The sequence below is a fragment of the Numenius arquata genome, chromosome 11 (genome assembly GCF_964106895.1).
Source record: "Numenius arquata chromosome 11, bNumArq3.hap1.1, whole genome shotgun sequence".
In the NCBI taxonomy this organism is placed as follows: Eukaryota; Metazoa; Chordata; class Aves; order Charadriiformes; family Scolopacidae; genus Numenius; species Numenius arquata.
Genome location: NC_133586.1, coordinates 578519 through 598305, shown reverse-complemented (window position 1 = coordinate 598305; position 19787 = coordinate 578519). Strand labels below are relative to the sequence as shown.

General features: G+C 47.4%; 1 protein-coding gene across 1 annotated transcript; it reads right to left on the bottom strand.

The window, feature by feature from the left end:
- Positions 1-1172: 1172 nt before the first annotated feature.
- Positions 1173-19530, bottom strand: BLM (BLM RecQ like helicase). Its single transcript, XM_074156015.1, has 21 exons — positions 19424-19530; positions 18643-19343; positions 17356-17539; positions 16799-16917; positions 15770-15902; positions 14004-14743; positions 13014-13190; positions 12478-12596; positions 12014-12127; positions 11203-11301; positions 10966-11114; positions 10026-10132; positions 9091-9251; positions 8407-8602; positions 7798-7988; positions 6644-6791; positions 6079-6278; positions 5159-5351; positions 4846-4968; positions 3183-3390; positions 1173-1501 (listed from the first exon to the last, which is right to left on the bottom strand). Exons 1-21 carry the CDS (start codon positions 19528-19530, stop codon positions 1318-1320), a joined length of 4353 nt encoding a protein of 1450 aa, XP_074012116.1. The 3' UTR covers positions 1173-1317.
- Positions 19531-19787: the final 257 nt, after the last annotated feature.

Sequence of the window (19787 nt, the reverse complement as noted above, 5' to 3'; positions counted from 1 at the left end):
TGCGGGATCGAAGCCGTGAGACAGTTGGGGGGGTTCAGCCTGGAGAAGAGAAGGCTCCGGGGAGACCCCCGAGCCCCTTCCAGTCCCTAAAGGGGCTCCAGGAAAGCTGGGAGGGACTCTGGATCAGGGAGGGGAGCCCTAGGAGGAGGGGGGAGGGTTTGACACTGAAAGAGGGGAGATTGAGCTGAGATGTGGGGAAGAACTTCTTTGGTGTGAGGGTGGTGAGAGCCTGGCCCAGGTTGCCCAGAGAAGCTGTGGCTGCCCCATCCCTGGAGGGGTTCAAGGCCAGGTTGGAGGGGGCTTGGAGCAACCTGGTCTGGTGGGAGGTGTCCCTGCCCAGGGCAGGGGGTGGCACTGGGGGGGCTTTAAGGTCCCTTCCAACCCAAACCATTCTGTGATGGACAGACCGTGGGCGGCAGAGAAGAACGATGTGGTTACGCTCCACCAATACGTGCTACAGCTTGTTACGCTCAGGAGAGAAAAAGTGAACGTTCTGAAGAGCGAGGTTAATTGAAACGGTCTGAAGGCTCGCGAGGTGGGTCACAAAATACACAAGACCAGTCATCTCGGAGTCGTTGCTCAGCAATAGCTGATGAAATCCTCTGCTCCAGTCAAGCGAGCGAAGGGCTGGTCCTGGCCCCAACAGGCATCTCTGCAGCCCTCCTCTGAGCACACCGGGGCTGCCCTGGGTAGGGCAGGGCAGCGGGAGCTGAGGGCAGCTCAAACACCCTTCACCGCAGCTGCGACAAGATCACAAGTTTTAAAAATAATGAAAAAATTAACAACTGAAAAAGAAGCAGACCTGGGCCAGGGCTTGGCTCTCTCGTGAGGCTCTGCAGCCCCTCTTCAGCCCCAGAACCTGGGAATAAAGTGTGAAACTTCCAAACATTAATTATATTTTCTGTCTCTGGAGAATGCCCCGGGCTGAGGTTTTGAGAGGAGCAGCTCAGCTCTGAAGTGCTCACACAGCCAGGCAGGGAGCGGAGCAGAGGCAGCCCCAGCGCTGGGACACGCAGCTCCAGTCACCGCTTCTGATGTGGGGTCCCCAGGGGCTCCCGAGGAAGCTGAGGAACAGCCCTACACTCGTCTCCGCCGCTGGAACGGCAGCGCCTCCGCAACCCGGCAGAGCTCCTGTTTGCTTACGGCAGGAAGAACGGTCCAAATAAGCTTATGAGTTAAAAAGCATTTATTTAATGTGAGGTTTTTGTACTTGACAAATGTACAAGTCTCAGAAGGTTTAGCAAACGAAACAAAGATTTAATGAACAATGATTACATCTTCAGGGCTTGCTATGGTACAGTATTTACACTTCCCGAGTTACAGTACTGAATACGAAGGTTGAAGGAATTGCCTGGTTTTGGGTTTGGGAGGTGCCATAATCCCCAGCTTTGCGGCGGCTCCCCGGGGGGCTGTGACGGTGAGCGAGGCCGAGCTGCCGCCGGAGGGGCCGGGAGCCCTGGGGCCGGGCTGGCGTCGGGGCCTCCGGTACCTGCTGCGGCCCCTGCACGGGAGGGAAGGTGTGCGTCAGGCATCGCTTCGCTTCCCACGCTCCATACATATACTTAGATACAGATTTTCTAGAAGACTATGCTTTCATTTTTAAAGAGTTTTGGGGCTGGGGGGTATTTTGGGTTTGTTTGTGTTTTTTTTTTAAATACACATGGCTGCAAAAATACCTTTGAAATGTAAAGGGCGTGTAGCTGCTGCTCCGGCATCCACCTAAGGGCTGAACCACCCTGACTCCGATTAATTCTATTAGAGTATCAACGTTAAGCGACAGTTCAGGGTCAACAGCATTTAATGACTAATATTTTAGCAGATTGGAAGGTGAAAAGGGTGGGAGTAAAACCTACTGAGCCGGGACCTGCTGTTTGCTACAAAAAACAAGGACCAGAATGAGGGAAAACAGGGCAGAGGAGGAGAGAGACATCCTGGGAAAGCACAGGCGATGGCAGAACGCAGGGGGTTTGAAGAAGGCAGACGGTATTTTGGTGACGAATGCAATACTAAAGCAGTAAAACATAGGCAGTTATATACCAATAAACCCAAAGGGTCTTTAAAATTCACGGGGGGGTTTTACAGAACATTCTGGAGAACACGTTAGTACCAATTAGAGCTGCTCTTCCCCACGGCCTGAACTCCTCCCGGCTGGAAGGTAACGCAATGCCTGTGACACTTACAGACCGAATGAAGTCCTATTCAAAGAATTCTTTCAGAAATGCAAGAGGTGGGTTGTTCGTGTCACTGCTCTTTGGTTCCTCACCTTGTCTCGGACTCCAGGCGAGGTGCAACACCTCGGCGAGGGGTAAGGTGACCTGGCCATACCGCACTGAGGAAACTTTAATTTACTACCTTTTTGTGCCAGGCCAGCTGTGAGCACAGCCAGCCTCCGACAGGCGCGACTGTGGGACCCAAATAACAACTGACTGCTCAAGTTTTCTGATGTCACACACACATTACCCCACCTCTGTTTTTAAAGAGGGTTTGGGGAAGGTGGAATTTCTCCATTTCTCCTTTTTCGGTCATTCCCTTTCAGCACTGATTAATCAAGTTTTGAGGCACAAACATTCAGCACAAACTGCCACTTGAGTTACTGCACTAATAACTACATGAACTGTCAAAATAAGGTCAGATCTCAAAGGATGAGGCCCAGCCCGGCTCTTCGTCACCCTGGGATAGTTAGTGGTGGATCTGCCCTGGAAGCTCAAGACAAACCAGGCTCCTGGATCCAAACCTTATGGTCTTGATGCAGGTGTTGCCCCATATGGGACAATTGGAGGGAGAAGTTCTGAATTAACAAGGGGCTGGGAACTGAAGTTCAGATATTCCATCAAATCTTCAGTTTCCAGCTGCCTTTATGTTTCCAAGCCCAGAAGCCAGTCAGGCTGCTAACGACGGTTACGGCAGCACACTGAAACTCACTGTCACTACTCGGTTTGGGGCAGTCACGAGTGAGAAACAAAGGACAACTCCTAAATCCCTTTCCTCACCAGGAGCTTTCTAAACAGAAAATGGTAGAAAACCAAAGCAGAGCAGTTGTTAGCAGGTACCTGGATCATTTTAATGCCATTTTTAAAGCCCATACTCACTCAAGAAAGCGCAGCAGGATGATAGTGCAGTTCTGGGATCACCATCGGGCTGTTCTGGACAAAGAGAAGTTACAAATTACCACAACAACCTACCCTTTGGGATGGAACTGCTGGCTACCGCCAGCGCTTGTCTTTTTCCTCTTCGAGTCTGTGAAGTTTGGCGGCCTTTTCCTTTTCCTTCTTTGGTTTGCGTTATTGCAAAAATAGCTTGAGGTGGTAACTATGTCTTCCGCTTCTCCCTCGCTCTCGGGTGTGCCCGTGCTTCCCGTAGCCGTGTCCACGCTTTGGCCGGCAGCGTCTTCTGCAGAGACAGAGAGTTAATGCAAATGAAACCAAGGCATGGCCTGGGCCAGCCAGAACTGCCAGCCAGAGCACACCGACTGCGCCAGAACCACGGTCCTCGCTGTTCCAGGCCTCCCCTGCACCGCCTTCACCCTGCTCCAGGCTCAGCTAAAGGTGATGTCAACCAAAACTGCCCTCTCTCCTCGCTTTATCTCATGCCGTAAGAGTCCCGGGCAGCCCTGTTTCCTCTAGCTTGGCTTCTTGTCTACGCTATTTTGGTAACACTGGGCTTTCTGCCTTTACACTCCCTTCCCCGGGTCATCTGGAAAGAATTATGGAATATACCATAAATACTACAGTCAAATCTGGCACTTGTTTTTAAACCCAGCACCAGGAGACACTGAAAGGCTCAGGGAGCCCAGAGCTCCTTCTCAGTCAGCCACGATCCAGAGGGACGTGATCCTTTGCACCAGCAGTAGAATAAAATACTTTAAAACTGAGGTTTGTAGATACACGTTTATTCACATTGCAGTGTATGAAAGCACAGCCTCCTTAAATGTAAACATGAATCACTTTAAAATTGCAGGCCCCAGTGTCTAATCTGATAGCCAGGCTGTGTTAAATACTCTGATTACAGGCTACATGCTACACTCGGGGGAAGTTACCGGATTTACTAGTCTCGGGGCTCCATTTGCCATTATTCAATGCTGCCCCTGTTCAGTGCTGCCCCTGCTCGATACTGCCATTGTCACCTGGTCGTGGGTTTCACACCAAGCTTTGAAAGTTCTCCACTATTCAGTGAAGACCTGAACTCGCTGACCTCAGTTACTATGAAAAACAAAAGGTGGGAGTTACTGATTTTCTGCCAGCCCACGACGTTACCCCATACGTAGGAGATGCAGGTGTAAAAATATGCAGGAGGTGCAAGACCTGTAACTTTCAGGTCAGAATTCTCGTTATGACTAAGCATATTACATAAATGCCAGTAACTAACAGGTTCAGAGCAGAGCAGTCTGCTTAGGTCTCGTTTGCCTCTTCTACCCTTTCAGAGATACACTGAATTTAACAAGCGAGAAGATAACAAAGATCTTTGCATCTTCTGAAAATGTGAAATCACTCCCTTTTTGTAATTATTAAGCTGCAAGAATTAGTTATTTGTATTTAAAACAAGGCAACTTTTGAGTGAAACTTGTGATAGAGGAAGGGTGTTAGAGAGGAGAGCACACATTTAGATATTAGGAAGAAACTCTTTACCGTGAGGGTGGTGAGGCACTGGAACAGGTTGCCCGGGGAAGTTGTGGATGCCCCATCCCTGGAGGGGTTCAAGGCCAGGCTGGATGGGGCTTTGAGCAACCTGGTCTGGTGGGAGGTGTCCCTGCCCAGGGCAGGGGGGTTGGAACTCGATGATCTTTAAGGTCCCTTCCAACTCTACCCATTCTATGATTCTATGATTTAGGTACAGAGTATACTGAACCTGGTACGCTCCACTCCGAGTACTTATCCATCACTTTAATTATTTCTGCTCCGTATTTTTCCAGTTTATCTTCTGTAACACCATCAATCTGCAGTAAAACTTCTACATCAGATGACAAGGTCTCTGCAATGGAACAAAGTACCAATTAGACATGTCAAACAAACTAACTTTTTTTGAAGAGCTTCCCCAGGACGCGCCCAGTTATTTGTACTGAAACCTGTTCTCACTAAATGTCAGAAACTGCGGAGTTTCTGTCAGAAAAGGCTCCAATTGCAGCCGATGGGGCTTCCGAGTAAGGAAAAGCTGACCTTACCCGCTATTTTCTTTAGTGTTGAAGTACTGAAAATATTGAAGTAATGCACGTCAAAGACTTTCCCAAGCGTTTTGCAGGTGTCCGTGAGTTCCCCGAGGCACTTTTTAACCATCTCTTCCCGCTGGGACACCTTTGCCACGGAAGCCCTTTGCTTTCTGATGGCGCTGGCACTTTCCGTTTCATGAAACTCCACCTGAGCCATCAGGAGAAGAGTGAGGGACTGATTGAGAACACAGGAAGACAGGCAAAGAAACCGAAAGAATTCTCTGATGCACCAAAGCAAGCTATTTACCCAGTACACGCTTTTAAAGTTATTTTTTACAGGCTATTCAACCATCCTTAAGTTTCTTCTACAAAGAATTAGCAGAATGTGCACAACACAGGGGAAAATCCTGAGAACACTAATTACAGCTAGATTTAAAGAGTGGTCACTAGGCCTAGCGCTGAGGGCTCTCTCTGCTCCAGACACAGCACTAATGTAAAGGCGACGCTGTCTCGAGCATTTCTGGCACTGGTTCCATGACCTTCTCCAAGTGCATTTTCCATCAGAGCTCACCAATGACTGGGAAAAAATAGAGCAGAAAATGCTGGAGAAGGTAGTGCTGCTCCTTCTTCTCGCTTTAGCTTTTTCTGTGTTGGCCATCACTTCCCTTTCTTGCCAAGTGGGAATCAGGTGGATGGAGGAAGAGCAGTGAAGATTTCACCCTCTCCAATCCTCTCAAACTCACCTTTTGCCTTACAACGTTATTATTAGAGTAGTGGACTAGAAATCAAGCTTGCTGGATTCCGTTCCCTGCATCTGCTACAGATTGGTTCCTGCACTTCAGCTGGTTTTAGCTGTCCCAGGGCAAACGCTACAGAGAAACTGTAGCACGTCCCTTATAACAATATATTAGAGAACAACCCCAGCTGTTACACACCTCCAATGACCCGTCGAGCACCGCCTGAGCTTTCTGTCCCAGGATGACATATGCCACCGCCTGGTCGTTAGCAGTGATGTACAAGTCTTCGTCCAGAATCTTGTCCAAGACCAGTTTTCTGAAGAGCCTTTCGGCGTTGTGCCGCGAGTAGGCAGCTCCCTTCCCAAATATCCCAGACTGAACCTTCGCACTCTTGGTACCTGTGCAAGAGAAAGCACAGGGTTAGCCTGCCATCAGAAACCCCACCTGTGTGTGTACTTAGGCCTGTGGAGGGTTCCCAGGGGGATTCCATAGTCTACGCACATTAAAAAAATTCATTTAAGCACCAGAAACTCCAAGCACCACCAGAAAACTAATATTATCACTATAGCAACCTGAAACGGATTAAAGCTTTATTTTCATTTATTTTGGATCATTTTCCACCAAGAGATTCCTGTGAAGAATAAATTTGCAAAATATATCTTCTTGTCAACCACTGCTAGTGTTGCAGAGAGCTCCTGATACTTGATCAGGAATTTATGCACCGAGTCTCTTCAGGTGTTTTTTCTGGAAGAACTGAACTCACCTAAGAAAATGTCTACCATCATATTCAGTGTGTATCTTCCAAAACCTGCATTTCTCTTTGCAGTAGTTCGTCCCATTTGTCCACAGTGCTCTTGTACAAATCTTACAATGCTCTTCACGTCATCCGTTACATCTCGTGATTTGTAATCCTATTAAAACAGATTCGATTAGGAAACAACGTTCTGTGGTTCTGCCCCAATGCAAGTTGTTCCTGACAACCGTGGGTTTCATTATTGAGCTTTTTCCGGTCATAAATTAGTTTTGTTTCAAACAGAAATAGTGATTTTCTAGTTTGTACACCCACCGTGATACAATATAGTCACAAGCATTCTGCTTTTGATAATACTCTGAGAATATTAGGTACCAACTGTGTGTATATAACTGTTGTGTTAATTGTAGAGAGTGAGCTGCAGGATTGCTGGGTAAATACTGGTAATCAAGGTAAATCGTTTGGAAAGCACTCCCCTAATTATTCTGCTGCCGTGCACTAGGACTTACACTTCAAATATGCATGGAAATGAGACTGGACTGAACATACACTGTTCTAGTCAAGTTCTGTTACAGTGACAGCATGTAAGGTAACGCTTCAAACATGGGACTGAGAACCAGTATCAGCAGGTATAAAACTGAACCAGCTTACAGAGACCAGTACCCTGCCCTGTCTGCTTCTCTTCCACTCCTCTTTGTGCCACTGACACATCTGCCTCGGTCCCTGAGGCACAAGCCCTAATCCTTGGGCCACCTCAGGCAGTTACACCTCCTCAGGTGGCACTCGCCGCTCTGCCAGCACGGAGCTGCCTTGGAAACACAGCAACAGGCAGCTGAAGGGGCTCCCCCACAGCCCTTCCGGGGGGTCTGCTATTTGCTCTGCCTCCTGTAAGCACCCCCGCCACGAAAACGGACAGCAAGGAACATCCTTGTACCTCCTGGTCCTCCCCTGGCAGAAACAGGAACATCATAAATCCATGGACAGTCAGTGTAATTCTACCCTAGGTTAATCCCGGGAAATCATTCGAAGCATCCAGCGTCACAACAACACAAGACATTTTAAACGTTTTCTCCATTTGCCTTCCCAAAAGTCAGGTAACCATTTTTTAACACAGCTAAATGCAAACTCAGTTTAACAACACTACAAATAAGAGCTATGGCTTTTACCTTCTTTCTACTGCAGTTGTCGCAAGTAACTTCTGGGTGATCTTTACAGAAGGTGGGATTAAAATTAGTCTCCCCAAAGTAGGCTAAAAGCTGGATTCTCCGGCAGTCAACCAAATTCTCGCAGTAGTGAACCATGCTGTACAGGTTGTTAAAGTGGGTCTGCCTCGTGTGACTGTTCCCATCCTTCTCCACTGAAAGGCAAGAAATTAAATTGTATTTGTTAAATCTGCACCTCTGCATTTTTATATATTATCAGGTAGACAAAACACACTGTTCCTTTTTGCTGAAAAAAAGATGAGTAGGTTTAACCTAGGACAGATTTTACCTTTAAAATTGTAAAGGCTGGAGAAGGGAAAGACGACTAGAATGACAAGAGTCAAGAGATGGATATGAAGCAAAATGTTTTTGGCTAAAATTAAGTACAAGTGACAAAAATCTTTCATTACAGGAAACCATTCAGGTGAAGACGCCCCGTTCTCCCATCCTGGCCATACCACGCTGTATGTGGCACCTCGAAACGAGAAAATAACCCAGTCTAACGAAACAGAGACCAGTGATCGTGTGAATGCTTTAGTATTGTCTCCACTAAGTCAGAACGGGAGGACTCACTCAGTATCAGCCTCCGGAGCCGGGTGACGTCGCTGTAGCTGTAGAAGAGCAGACAGTGAGACATTTCCCCGTCTCGTCCAGCTCTGCCGGACTCCTGGTAGTACCCTTCCACCGACTTGGGAAGGGAGGCGTGGATAACGTAGCGCACGTCAGGTTTGTCGATTCCCATTCCAAAGGCAATCGTTGCACAGATCACCTGGGAAGGAAATCATCCTCTGTTACGCAGAGTTATCCGGGCAGCACTCTGCACCAAAAACAAGCGACCTGGATTACGAAACTGTGCAGAACCTGGAATTCCAATTGTAACCCTGCAAGAAGAGTATGAAACAGCAGAAACACCTCTCCCCTCAGAAGGGCTATTCCAGACAAAGGGAGAACCCCCAGTGTGAGTCTCAGCATACACTCAGCAGCAGGCCAAGCGCTGCTTCAGAAGCCTTGTACTGCTCAGCTCCTTCCTCCCTGTGTATCATACTTAAGTGCGGTGCTGCAGTCTTTGATTGGCAAAATTCCCAATAAAAAGACAGGTAAGGTCTCTGTTTGGGCAGATCTGTCCGGATCACTTATTTAATACTGCATCCCATTTGGCAATAACGTTACACAACTCCGCTTTCATTTTCTAGGCCAAGAGGGATAAAAGTGCTCTGAATTGTATTCACTCTTTTCCTGCAGTTGCTTTCCTTTTACCTGGCATCCTTCTTGGTTAATCCACTTCTTCTGTACCAGATCCCTGTTGGAGTCAGTGAGACCAGCGTGATAGGCCAGCGCAGCAAGGCCTTCCTTCTGCAGGATAGCCGCTGTCGTGTCACATTCGTGTCGGGAAAGGCAATAAATTATTCCAGAGTCATCTGCAAATATATAAAAAGATCTGTGCTACAATACAGCTTTATTCCCTTTCACTTCCTTAACGGTCATACCTGTCAAGCATATTAATTTATTCCACAGAGGAGAGGTTGGTAAGTGTAATGCAATAACTGCTTAATAATAAAGAAAAGTAGTTTTATTAATATCAGATGTTTTGTTAGTTTCTCCTCACCCAATTTCCTGGGGTTTTTTGGTAAGGTGGAATCAAGAAAAGTTTCCCTGGTCAGTACTGTGCAATCTCAGGATTTAAAATACATGAATAAAGAAGCAGATAAATGAAGAGCTAGAGCAGTTTAGGCAGTGAGACACCAGGTTAGAGCACAGAGAAGCCATGGGGGAGCCTGGGGCAGGGACCTCCCAGCAGCAGGACTCCAAACAGAGCCTCAAAGATAGGAATCTCTGAAGGTTCTTCAGGGGAAACCACAGATAAGCAGACCAAGACAATTAAACAATTAAAACAGTACAGACATTACATGACCTTTATATACAAGGTCTGGCATTCTCCAAAACGGTTACTCAAGAGCAACACCATAATTGACTTTTCCATCTTAACTTGAACTCCGAATTTAGGATGCCCATAAACCTGATTCCCACTGTCAATAACATCATTTTGCCTCCCACTTGGTTTTCTTGTAAATCTGTTCATGGCTTACAGAAAGGCACAAGTCTGGGGGTTTTACAGCATTATAAAAGCTTTTCCTGCCTTAAAGAGCAGTTCACGAAACACACGCAAGCACCCCATGCTGCTTGGTACTCACGTGGGTGATACTTTTTAATCCATTCCAAGCAATCCATCGCTACCTTCTTTGGCTTCTTGGGCAACACGTCGTATTTCAAGTTATGCCTGTTGAAGCTCATGGTAAACCTAAAACACGACAGTTCACGGGTGTCAGCTTTGTGGGTGCAGTGACAGTTCCAGCAGCCGGGTATCGACTGGAACGTCCCACATGAACTGCTGCTCGGGCTGATTAACTGCAAAGAAATTTCTGTTCCACTATCCCCACCGAGATTCACGGCACCCAGACTTTGGGTCTAAAATTCCTGCATTTTTCCTGTGGCTGTGAAAAAACCACAGCTGCATGGCTCTACGGAGAAGGAAGAAACACCCATAAACCAAACACTCACACCGTGATTTGCTTCACCTTCATTTTCCTTTTGAATATTTGCATCCACATTTGACTGATCTAATTTGCGAAATACAGCATCACCTCCCTCCTTCTACCCTAAAATATGTTGCTAAAATAAGAAATCTAACAAAACAGAATCCTTTATTTTTCCATCATGTACAATGAAAACACAATTCAGTCCCGGCCCAGGGGTACCTCATTAGCTACTTTGCTGCCAATGCTAATTAAGAAACACTTCCAGCTTTTGCAGTTTTCCAGCATTCTCATGAAAAGCACCCAAAAATACAACTTGTACATTTTGTCAGTGACACAGAAAATTTCATGATGTTATTTTCTATTAAACAGCTTCCTTTATCATGCAAGGAAGAGTTTGGCAAGTTTTTTTTTCTTCTAACTTTAATATTTTGCATGTAACTCACTGCAAATTCCGTGCATGCAACCTCATTTAATCAGCTACAACTACCTAAGTATTCCAGGCGGACCCAGAAGGCTTTTCTTACTTTACTAAGTTTTCCACTCAAAATTCCTGCAGCACAAACAAAGGGTATCAGGAAACTGCTGAGCAACTCACACTTGTGGTTTGAGCATCTCCAGCTGGTTCTGAATGTCCTTCTGGACTCTGGGGTTGGCGGTGGCCGTGAGAGCCATCATGGGCACAGAGCGAAACTTCCTGCGCAGCATGTTCAGCCGCTTGTAGTCTTGTCGGAAGTCGTGACCCCACTAGTTTAACAACAACGTTTAAGTGTAACTCAGTAAGATGCTCCCACCGAGTCTTTTGCCATTTCGAAAAGCAAGAGAAGGCTTTTACCTGGCTGACGCAGTGGGCCTCATCGATGACAAAACGCTCCAGGAGTTTCCTGTCGTAGAGATTTTCCAGGGCTGACATCAGGCGGCTGCTGGCACAAACCTGGGAACAGAGCCGCCAGCGGCGTCAGACAGACTGACTGACAGACAGACAGAGCATGGCCCTTCCTGATCAAGCCCAGAAGCCACTCTCTGTGCAGCAGAGCTAACCCCAGCTGCACGGGTGAAGCCTGAGGACACAAAGCAGATGGTGACCAGCTTCATTTTCATTGGCAAGGAAGCAGCTGGTGTGGGAACCCCACGAGGTTCTAGGATTGTCTATCCAGAGGTCCTATGATCGCAGTAAACTTAAATGACTTATGTCACCAACGACAAGGAAAGACAATGTTGAAGAGAAATAACCAGCACACTGAACAGTGTCTCTTACAGAGCTCTTGTGGAATAACATCACTTTTAAAGGCAACATATAATTAAGAACAAGGCAATTTTTGACAATCACCTATTACCTCGACAGTTACATGTTTTTTCCCTGTATTATCCTATTCATAGCACCCTAGATTTTAATAGTCGCTTGAGAGCAATTAGCCAATAATATATAGTAAGATATATTGAAATGGATGGGCATGGGGTTCTTGTTCTAAGAATTTAAATTGTGCAGACATACTCAGTCCTCGTTCTTGGACTGAAATGACTTACATCTGTACAGAGTCTTACTGAATTATCGAAAAAATATTTTAACATTTTTTTCCCCTACTCTAAATTCAGCATTTCCTCTTGCTGCCTCCAGGATTTTACAATTCAAATCAAATACAAACCTTCTCAGGGGTAACATACAGAAGCTTTATTACAGGATCTTTTTTTGACAATTGCATATATATTTTTGAAGCATCAGCATCTGTTCTATCACCAGTCAGATATGTTGCAGCAATCTATATAAAAAAAAAACAAAACGTAGTTTTAATATGCACAAAACAGAAGCATCTCCAAATATAGTCCTACATCTAGTTATAAACCAGATGAAATGTATATGCAGCTGTACTTGGAAACTAAGCTCCGATAACAAGTACACAGCAGCATCAGTAAGTGCAGGAGTCAGACTGCCCAGATGTTCTAGTTCATCTGATTTAGTTCTTCCTACACAACTTTGCCTTTTACACTTTCCGTCTTATCAATTTTTACCATTTATATCTGAGACATAAGATTTAGTGTAAAATTCCAGATTTCCAACTCACTCATCTGCAGTTTAACCAAACAAACAGAGTCAGCTGTTGGAACTTACATCTAAGGTCTTCAGTTTCTGAACCTGGTCTATTATCAGGGACCTCAGTGGGGAGATAACGATGGTGACTCCAGCAGAGACACAGGCCGGTAACTGGTAGCACAAGCTTTTCCCACCACCTGCGAGGATGGAACAGAACACACCAAACATCAGGTACCAAGAGGAAAAGGAGACTCTGGAGAAGAAGCAGAAAAGGGAGACCTATTGCTTATTTCCCATTTTACAGCACTTTCAGAAACAACGAACTTTTCCCAGTGGGTGCCTTTGACATGATACCTGCAGGATAAGGAAGAGCCATCATGTGAAATACTATGGTAGGCAGAAACTCAATCCCCTCATCCAAAACACCACAGTGCAGACAATAGTCCTGAAATCCTGCAGCCACAGAATTCAAGCATCACAATTTATCGCCACCTCCACAAAGGCACAGAGAAAGAGAAGAGTTTGGCAAGGGCCCCGCAAAAGGAGCTTCAGGTCTTTATTTTTCAAGCCTGTGCTCAAAGGCTTGGGGCTGCGTGGCCCGTGGAGACACCCACCCGTGGGCATCAGGATGAAACAGTCTTCGCCCAGCAGAGCAGCGTTGATGGCCTCCAGCTGGTTTGTCCGAAAATAGTGCAAACCAAACTTCTTGTGAAAGATATTCATCATCCCTTCGGAATGGGAGAATTTCATGCCCCTGAAGCGTTCCAGCGCAGGGTTATTGGCCGGCGGGTCTAGGAGACACAGAAAATGCACCTACAGTAAGTTACAGTGTAAAGTTGTGGATCCCTCTGGCAACGTGACACTGCCTCGCTGTAACACACGGCTCAGCCACCACCACAACCCTTTGAACCTTTTAAACTCAAATCATGACTTATTAAACAAAATTGCATTCATCTAGAAGTTAAGAGCAGCTAAAGTGTGAACTCTGACTATATGCAAATCTCTGGAAACAAGCTTCTTCCCCGCGACTGTATAAATGCCTGGTCTTACACCAACAAACTTCAGTTTCCCACAAACAGCTATTAACAGGGTCCCCGTTTGTGGTTACCCAAACCCAGGTGCTGGCTGAACCAGCGACAGACGCTGCTGAAAGGGGTTGCCATTTCCACCTCCCCCTTCACCAGCCCCTTCCTTCAGTAACCACAAGTGACAGCGACCCCCTGACCCCAGAGGGATTAGGTTTGCTTCAGCCAGTGCCCGGTTTTGAACATTTTGCATAAGCAGCTACAACTGTTGCACAGCTCTGAATTAACAACTGCAGAGTCGTTACTTAATTAAAACACACAAACATCCTAGTTCCCAGTTTTAGCAGCTTCATCTTCCCAGCAGCCTGCCACCTGCCTGGCGAATAAACACTCAACAAGTTTGGCATCATTGGAGGAAAAAAAGCAGAAGACGACTTTGGAGAAAGAAACCAAAAGAAATTTCCACAAAACCAAAAGGCATTGATGTAATCTACAGGAAGTCATTTGGCCTTAGGTCTAAAAATAAGTAAATAGAAGTTTAGAAAGGGAAAGACAGTAATCCTAGTGACCATCATTTACCTGAGTGGTTCTTTGTCGCCATCAAGAAGCTGGATTTTGGAGCAGCAGGGCTTGATGCAGCAGCAGAGCCTTTGGCTCTGGACAGTATCTTTGAGGAGAGCGATCTGGCAGGTGGCCCCTCCCTGACGGGCTGATACAGCGGCGTCGACGGCGTCTCGGGTGCTGAAACATTAACCGAATTCTCCCAGTCCTCATCAAAATCATCGATATCAAAGTGGTCGAGGTCAAAGTCCGTATGGTTCATCCCCAGACCATCCTGCGCAGGGATGCTGGTGGGAGCCCTGCCCTGGCCTCGCAGAGCGGTGCTGGTGAGAGGCCTCTCCAGCAGGTGACAGCTCTCCCCGTTTCTCAGCCCTGGTTCCCCACAAGAGCTGCTGTCGAAGGACATCTCAGGGTAAAGGCTGAGGGAAGCTCCATCTCTGCCCTGTCCCCGGGAGGAGGACGGTGCTGCAGTTCCTGGGCAGGTATCCTCCTCGGTACTTGGCTTTAAAGCATAAGAGAAATCCAAGGTTTGATTTTTTTTGGTAGAAAAATGGCTTGAAGGCATAGTCCCGGAAAGGCCAGAGGGGAGGTTTGGGGACTGGGGTGAGTTCCTGCCCGAACTGAAGCTCCAGGTTGGGCCAGAGCCCAGAGCGGGGGGTGCAGGAGGGCTCCGCTCCACACACCCCTTCCAGGTCCCAGGAAAACTCTTGTTCATGGCGCTTTTGTTCAAAGTGACAGAACCAGCCAGCAATCTCCTCCTGGACAGACGGCAAGGGAAGGAAGAAGGAAAAAATACATTTAGTCACAAGCAATGATTTACCAACTTCTACAACATACATTAAACAGTTTTGTCTCTCTCCTATGAAAAATACTAACATATGGTGGTTACACTGCATTCTGTGTCACCGTATCTTAAAAATATTTCAGAGAAATGAGGGAAGAGAGAATAAAACCAGAACTCAGATGAACAAAATAATTACAAAATTACAACACCACCTCTGCAGACATAAAAGAATTCCTAGTAGCAAGGAACTGATCCAGGCAAGGGAGAGCATAAAATAAAATAATAATAGTAAAAAAAAAAATATATCTTTAGAGGCACAAACGTTAAGTTGAAAAAGTAAAAATATGCTTGAACCAAATTATGTTTTTATGTACTTTCTAAAAACTATGTCTGACTACAGTAAGGAGGGGAAATAGAATAGAGTAGTTTTACTGAGAACATTCAGAAAAAGCACATAGATCCAGGCCAGTAAAAAAACCAAAACAAAATCCCAAATCCCAATGCTTTGTCTCCGTATCGTGCCATCAGAGTACGCAGAAGCTGAAGCAGCAGATCGCAGCAGCAACGATGAGGCTGAAAGGCGACAGGCACACAGGTATTAGGAGAACTCATAATCACTGCAGTCAGCGAGAGCCAGTCCCGGAGAGAGAATATGAAACTAACGCCTGGGGTGACAAGGACCGAGGATGGCACCTGGCAGGTTCTATCCCATCACCCTGCTGCTTTGGAAGCAGCTGTTTCTCATCACCTTCCAGAGAAGAGACACAGGACACCTGGGCCTCAGACTGAATGTGAACCGGATCCTTTCTTCCGGCAGAACACTGGGATCATTAACACTTTCAGCAGGTTTGGGGGGATTTATTTTTTCCCCTTCAGCTGGTCGGTTAATTTAAGCTTTTTAAATAAATCCTTCCGTATCATCTTCTCGGTGTGGTGGAGACACCTGCAGGCACGACACCGCTCCACACGGAGCTGGGAAAGGCGGCTCATCAGCGCGTACCTGAGATCTCGCTGCTGGAGAAGCTCCTTCGCACAGGAGAGCGCCTGCAGCTCCTGGAGCGGGATGGCATCTACCAGGTCACAGATGTCGGCCATGATGCCGAAGAGTCGCTGTTCCAAAGGCAGGCCCTTATCTGTGAGATGGAGTGTTTTACCATACAGTAACACTAGTTTTTATTAGAATATACAATAAGACAGTAAATTGCAATAAATAAGTTGAAATAATTTAATTTCAATAGATTTTTTTAGAAGTCCATTCGCATAAAGAAACTGTTTCTGTGTGCACAGGCTCAGCCTACATATCTTTGCCCTTGCCTTTTAATTATCCGTCTCTCTGTATTTTCCAAACCTCACCACAGTTCTTTCCCACTTATTTTGAAAAAACACTCAAGTTTACGTGTTTTGCTTATCTCAAATTACCCCTCCCCAAACACACTGGAACACATCTTATCAAAATATTACCTTGCAATGCTAGTCTAGAAAGCACCGTGGAAAACCTCCCACAGGTGAAAGTTGGTGTTTGTCACCTCACAACCTTCCCTTTCAAATCTGGAACCACAGAACCGTCTGGATTTTGCCCTGGAACTGCATGGGACCCCAAATCGCTGCTACCGGGCTGTGACCCCTCAGAACACATTCCTGCCCCTGCTGCAGTTGCCCAACTCTGATTTACCCAGGGGGGCAGCAGGGTGTCTCTCGCCGCCACCAAACCCTCCCCACTGAGCAGAGCTTGCTACGGGCACAGGAACGTACAACGAGGCAGAGCCTGACTAAACTGACTTCTAGAACAGCATCATTAAAACATAAACAAACACACTGCTCTGAGCATTTATAAACACAAAGTTTTAAACAACACAGATACACGTGATACACTGATACGCATCTGAAAATCCTGTCCCAGACAGTCCCCTGCTTCCTCCTCCCCATCGCTCACTCTCAGGGAATGCTCCCAGCAATGGGAAACCCAGAACGATTTGTTGCAAATCGTCCCCAAAACCTGAGGCATAAAATTTCCAAATGTTTTCTGTACCTGCACCCTCCACACCAGGGTCACTGTCAGCAACAGGCTGCGTCGTGGCACCCGGCCCAGGCGTGGACTCAGCGCTGCCTGTGGACCTTCCACTGGCAGGAGACTCTTTGAAAACATTACTAGCATTAAAATAAAAAGCCATTAAAATACAGATATCTGGAAAACAAGGCATTTCCATATAAGAAGTTTATCTTTTAGATAACAACATTTAGGGTGTGCATAAAAGATAACCGAATTTCTGAAAACCCAGTTAAATTGCAGGGAGCTGAGCGCTTTGTCACTCGTCCTCTGTGCCACCGTGCGCAGACTTGATTCATTAATTGTTTTTCCCTCTCATTACGGAAGGAAACGTAACTCTTGCTTTTTCCGAAGCAAAAGCCACCTTTAACATTGGCCATGAAACAGAAAGTATTTCATAAGGCGTTAACAGCAGCTGTCAGCTGTTAATGTGACAATCAACTCAGTCCGCAACTTTTTAACGAGCACTAGTTTCATGTCTTTTTTGCTACTTTTAAATATCATCCTAAAGACAGTTTTATCAATGAACTTTGGTTTACCTAGTGCTTTTTACAGAAGGCAAGAAGGAAGGCAGCTCTTCCTCAGGGGAGGGCGGAACTACATCCAAGTAATCGTCCTCTTCGAGCTCGGAGAACGGCTCGATGTCGACAGCGTCCAGTTCTGGGGGGCTGCTCTGCCCCCCACCGCCCGGCTCCTGCCTCGCCCCGCTTTCAGCACCAGCAGCTGAAGGAGAAGTGTATTAATGTTGTTGGGTAACGCTGTAAACTCATTGGGGTGCAAACAAGAATGCAACTCAACAGAGGGGAAAAATTAACAGCCAGATTTCAAGACACTCGTTTAATAGTTTCTGACTTCCAAAGGACAAAAAAAAAAAAAGAAAAATTATGACTGCTCCCTTTTTCTCCCCCATTAAAAACAAACGGATAAAAATCCCACACTCTTTTAAATGCAAAGTTATATAGCTTGCCTCTAGTTACCTCTCCCTGCCAGAAGAGAAAAACCTAAAGAGGTTTTTCCTACAAGAGATTTTATTGAAAACTATTATATTTAATACTAGCTTAAAAAGAGTGGAGACTCATCAACTAGTATAGTCTCTATACTAGAATTAGAAGCCAAATTTGCATGTATTGTGCCTTATAAGACAAATCCTATCATAAATACATTAAAACTAATTTCACAGAAAGAGGGGAAAAGGTAACAAAATATTTTTAAGAAGAAAAATACAGTTGACAAATCCTTTCGCCATTTAGTGTAACAGCAGCACCACAGGACCCTGTTCAATATCATGCAGTTGCATAAACATATTAATTTCACAAATAAAGATCAAAAGTTTCAAAGCAGCAGGGAGCTGCCAAGGAAGCTCTGACTGCGAGTCACAGACTTTTTGGTTATAACTGAGGGCTGACGTTTTTTGATGGTGGGGTGTTTTGTCTGTTTTGTTTTAAATTGAAAGATCTCTTTTTCTCGTTTAATATTTCTCATCATTACATTTAGGCTTAAGATGATTTTGTGTCTCTTTTGTATGAATTTTAAATAGCACTTTTCTTTCTCTAACATCCCTGTAGATTATTGCTCTTCGTTTCTGGAATGGCAGATGGGAAGCCTTGCAGCTCCCAGTGTTGCCACACGACCAGCTGCTCCTTCTGCCACGGAGACGCCGCTCCGCCGCTCACAGCCCTGGTTACCCAACCGAAACCCACCTACCCACGGCTGCTCCTCAGACACGAGCGTGCAGCTCCCTCCAGTTTCTGAAAAGCCAAGCCCTCTGTGTGCAAACACGAGCATGTTTTCCTCTAGCACACCGGTACTTTAAAATAAATTGTTACCTGGGTGAGCCTCTTCCCTGTCATCACCCAAAATCACGTCAGCAGATAAATCCTCCCAAAGGTCCTCACCCACAGCCTTGTTATCACTGCAGGGAGCTGAATCCTCAAGGCAGATCACAGATTGCTGCGAGGAGGGTTGTTGCTCGGCCTCTGGAGAGGTCTCCCCACGCCCCGAGGTGCCGTGGCTGCGAGGCCCCGTGTCGTGGCCCACAGTGCCGGGGGAAGAGCCGGGCAGCTCATCCAGGTGGGGCTCGGGCCTCTGGGAAGCCTTGCAGGTGGGCCGCTGCCCCTTGGGGGACAGGACCGGCGGCCTGCAGTACTTCTTTTCAATTCCCGACAAATCAAAGTCATCGATGTCATCCCACTCATCTCCTACGGCGATGACGGGGGCAGCCGCAGGACGGGGCGCGGGGGTCCCACGCAGCCCCTCACTCACGCTCCTCTGCCCAGAGGCCACGGGGCCTCTTGATGCCTCCTGAGGCCTGGCGAGCACCGGGCTGGGCTGGAGGCTGCATCCACCGGACACCACGGGAAAAAAATTCTGGATTTGCGTTTTCTTGTCCTTGGAGGCGGGGAGGGCCGAGGCCAGCGCAGCCAGGGAGGTGTTAACATCTTTCTCCCTCAAGGCGGAGGCGGCGGGGAGGCGCCGGGGCTCCCTGGGCGGGCCGCCGGCCGGAGAGGTCTTCTTGAAGGTAAAGCCCCTGCAAAGAGAGGAGCCCCCGGTTAGCGCCTCCCGCCCGGTGTGTGTCCCCCCGCCCCGCCGAGGCCCCGCGGTACTCACGCCGGGCGCTGCCGCGGCGGGGGCGGGTTGCGGAGGGCGCTGAGGGCTCCGCGGGCCGAGTGGAGCCGCAGCTGCTCCCGCAGGTTGTTCTGAGGCAGGGCCGCCATGAAGGGCCGTGGCCGCCCCGCCGCCAGAGGGCGCCCTGGGCACCGCGGGGCCGCGCGCACCGCCCGCTCCCCGCCGCCCCGCGCCCCCTTCGCATTCGGCGCCAAAACGCCGCCCGCCCCGCATTGGATGGACGCGGCGGAAGCGGAAGTGGCGACGGCACCTTCCACTTCCGGGGCAAAGGCGGACTTCCGCCCCACCCCCGGGGAAGGGAAGGCAGGAGGCCCCGCCCCGCAAAATGGCGGCGGCGGCAGCAGGC